At 37.1% G+C, this 2,749-nt stretch overlaps 1 protein-coding gene across 1 annotated transcript; it reads left to right on the forward strand.

The window, feature by feature from the left end:
* Positions 1-1,042: 1,042 nt before the first annotated feature.
* On the forward strand, positions 1,043-2,633 carry LOC108679948 (the record flags this gene model as incomplete). The annotated part of the gene is made up of 5 exons (XM_018168696.1): positions 1,043-1,176; positions 1,503-1,649; positions 1,827-2,096; positions 2,211-2,333; positions 2,547-2,633. Coding segments are annotated over exons 1-5 (754 nt in total), but the record flags the coding sequence as incomplete, so codon positions are not given.
* Between the last annotated feature and the right edge of the window lie 116 nt (positions 2,634-2,749).

The raw sequence follows: 2,749 nt of genomic DNA on the forward strand, positions 1-2,749 counted from the left end.
GCTGGCTTTCTATTGTATATTTAAGGGTAGAATAGTTTACATTATTCAGACTTTAAGCAAAGTGGTGCAAGCATTGGGAGCGAGACGTAAAAATTTGTTAACACGATGGCTCCGATTGCTTCATCCTGTACTATTATTTCATTTTTTTGTAATATTTTGAAGCGGGGTTGCCAGACGGTCTTTTTTCCGGACAAATTCCGCAATTTAATTTTTTTTCAATTGCGTTATCCGGCTAAGAGTTATGATAGAGGTACTTCATAATTAAATTTTAAAAACTACAACAACAAAAATTGAATTTTTCACCGGAACCTACAAATTTACATGTATATATTGAGTTATATGTCTTTTTTGGCCTTTTTTGTCCTTGGACTTGGCCGTTTTTAGGCCATTTGATAACCCCGAATTATGTACCACTACGTCCTGGAGAATTACATTTCGTGATACGTATATGTACCACTTCAGAGTCAATGTGTTAAGGCTATTCCAGCTCTGCTCTACAATATGACAATAAAAATAATAAAATTAGTTCAGGCATGCGTATACCTCTGTTCGTGGAAGCGTGTAATGCAAAAGAAATATCAATAAATTATACTAAAAAACATTCGCATCCACAACCCATCTCAGTGTGCAGTTGAGCGAAGTGCACAACATTTAGTGAAACAAAAAGTGCTTAGTTAAAATAGGAAACGCACGGAAAATTATGCTGGGATCGTTCGATGAAATTTCAACGATAATATTCCAGGAACTCAAAAAAATTAGTTGGGGTGGAAAATCAGGGTTAATTAGGTGATGTTTTAACTGCAATTTTTTTGTTCATGCTCACTACTGCAAAATGGACACAGTGAAGCATTAGAATTGCAAATCAATAGCTACAACATAATGAAAGAAATAAATAACAGACTTAGCAAAATTACCTCCTTAAAAATATAGGCAAATATGTGTTAAAATTTGTGTCAGTTGATAATTTCTATTGAAATTAACTTCAAAAGGCTGACCTCATTCTGCTCATTCAAATAACTTGACATTGGCTTCTTCAACAGAACTGCAAGATGATCTCTCTTGAACTGCTCGCAGCTTGCGCGGTGCTGTGGACAAGCTTGGCTCTGACCTCAAGCTCTGCCGTTCTTCCGGCCATGGAAAGTTTCCAGGAAAAGCAAGCGGAAACGAAATCAAAATGTGAATTAATAATTAAACTTTATATCCATAGAAGCGCATATATTTTTTGATAGATTGTTACTCTTTACAGTGAGCGCCAAGACATCGAGATGAACTTACCATATTGGAATTGTTGACCTATTATGAAGCTTTATTTCATGGAAGCCAAGAAATTGACTAGGAGTAATACTCTATGTGCAAACTTATAGAAATATCTAACATTTCTGAAATGATATTATTGTTGTTCAAATGATATTTTCAAAATGTTTTAAATATCAGCTATGAGTGGTAGATTTTAAACCCCTCATCAAATTGTTTTCACGTATTATTACCATAATTTTTCCAAGGGACCCGGGACATCGTGACTGTCCTGCCAGATCCGTGCACGACCAACTCAGGGACCGCCGGCATTTGCTACAAGCAGCGCGACTGCGACGACTTGAAAGGAACCGGCGACGGCGACTGTGCACTTGGGGTCGGAGTTTGTTGCACGTGTAAGCGAGAAATTACTGAATAATTAAAAAGAATTTGAACAATTTTTTAATGCGAAAAAGACTTTGCCTACCCATATTACTCTAAAAACGCAGATTATAAATCAGACACTGATATTTAGGTAAACTTTACCTACCATTATGAATTGCAACGAATAAAATGAATTGTACATTTTGCAGTTACTTACCAAGGTTGCTATCAAAACGCTGAAAACGGCGCTGCAGTCTTCCAGAATCCAAGCTACCCTGCCTCTGAGCCTGGAGTTTACTCAAGCTGCCCGCTTAATGTGAAGCCTGCCAATAAAAACGTTTGTCAGATCCGCCTGGATTTCGGAGCCTTCACCTTAGCTGGCCCCGATAACGAGGGAGTTTGTACCCAGGATTCATTTACTGTCACCGGCGCATCGTCAACAATCCCCACAATCTGTGGCGAGAATTCGGGACAACATCGTGAGTTCGGAAGACTGAAAATTTGAACCATATATTTATTCTATAAAGAATATCAAAATGCTCAAAATACATAACTTGCATTACCCATTAATGTGCTGCATGTGTTTTTTGCAGTATATCTTGACGTGACGCCCGGTTTTGTTAATGTTCTGCTGGACGTAAAAACATCAACGCCGAACACCAGATGGCAAATTTCTGTAACCCAGATCGACTGTACTTCTTCTTCTTCTATTCAGGGTGATCTGAAATGAAAGAATTAGTTCATCATAGCAATTGAAGTAAAATGAATTGTATTTGTATTGCTACTGTTATTTTATCACTGATATTAATGTTCTGTGCATCAAGAAAAAAGAAGAAGAAAACAGGAAAACATGTTCATAAAAACTTATATGAGAGGAAATACCATCTAACTTATTCAAATACCAGCTAAATTATTTTATATTTGGTCAGCTCCGAGTGGTTGTCTGCAGTACTACACCGGGAGCACCGGAACCATCAAAAGCTTCAACTACGTGACGCCGACCGCTAAACCAACAGGTGATAAATTATGTAGTCAAGAAAATAATTGTGCATGACTCCAATTGATAATTTTTGGAAAATTTACTCAAAATCTTTTAAAACTTGCGTCTGTTAAAAGTAGTTAGTAACGAAGG

The sequence above is a fragment of the Hyalella azteca genome, unplaced genomic scaffold (genome assembly GCF_000764305.2).
Source record: "Hyalella azteca isolate HAZT.00-mixed unplaced genomic scaffold, Hazt_2.0.2 contig8003, whole genome shotgun sequence".
Lineage (NCBI taxonomy): Eukaryota > Metazoa > Arthropoda > Malacostraca > Amphipoda > Hyalellidae > Hyalella > Hyalella azteca.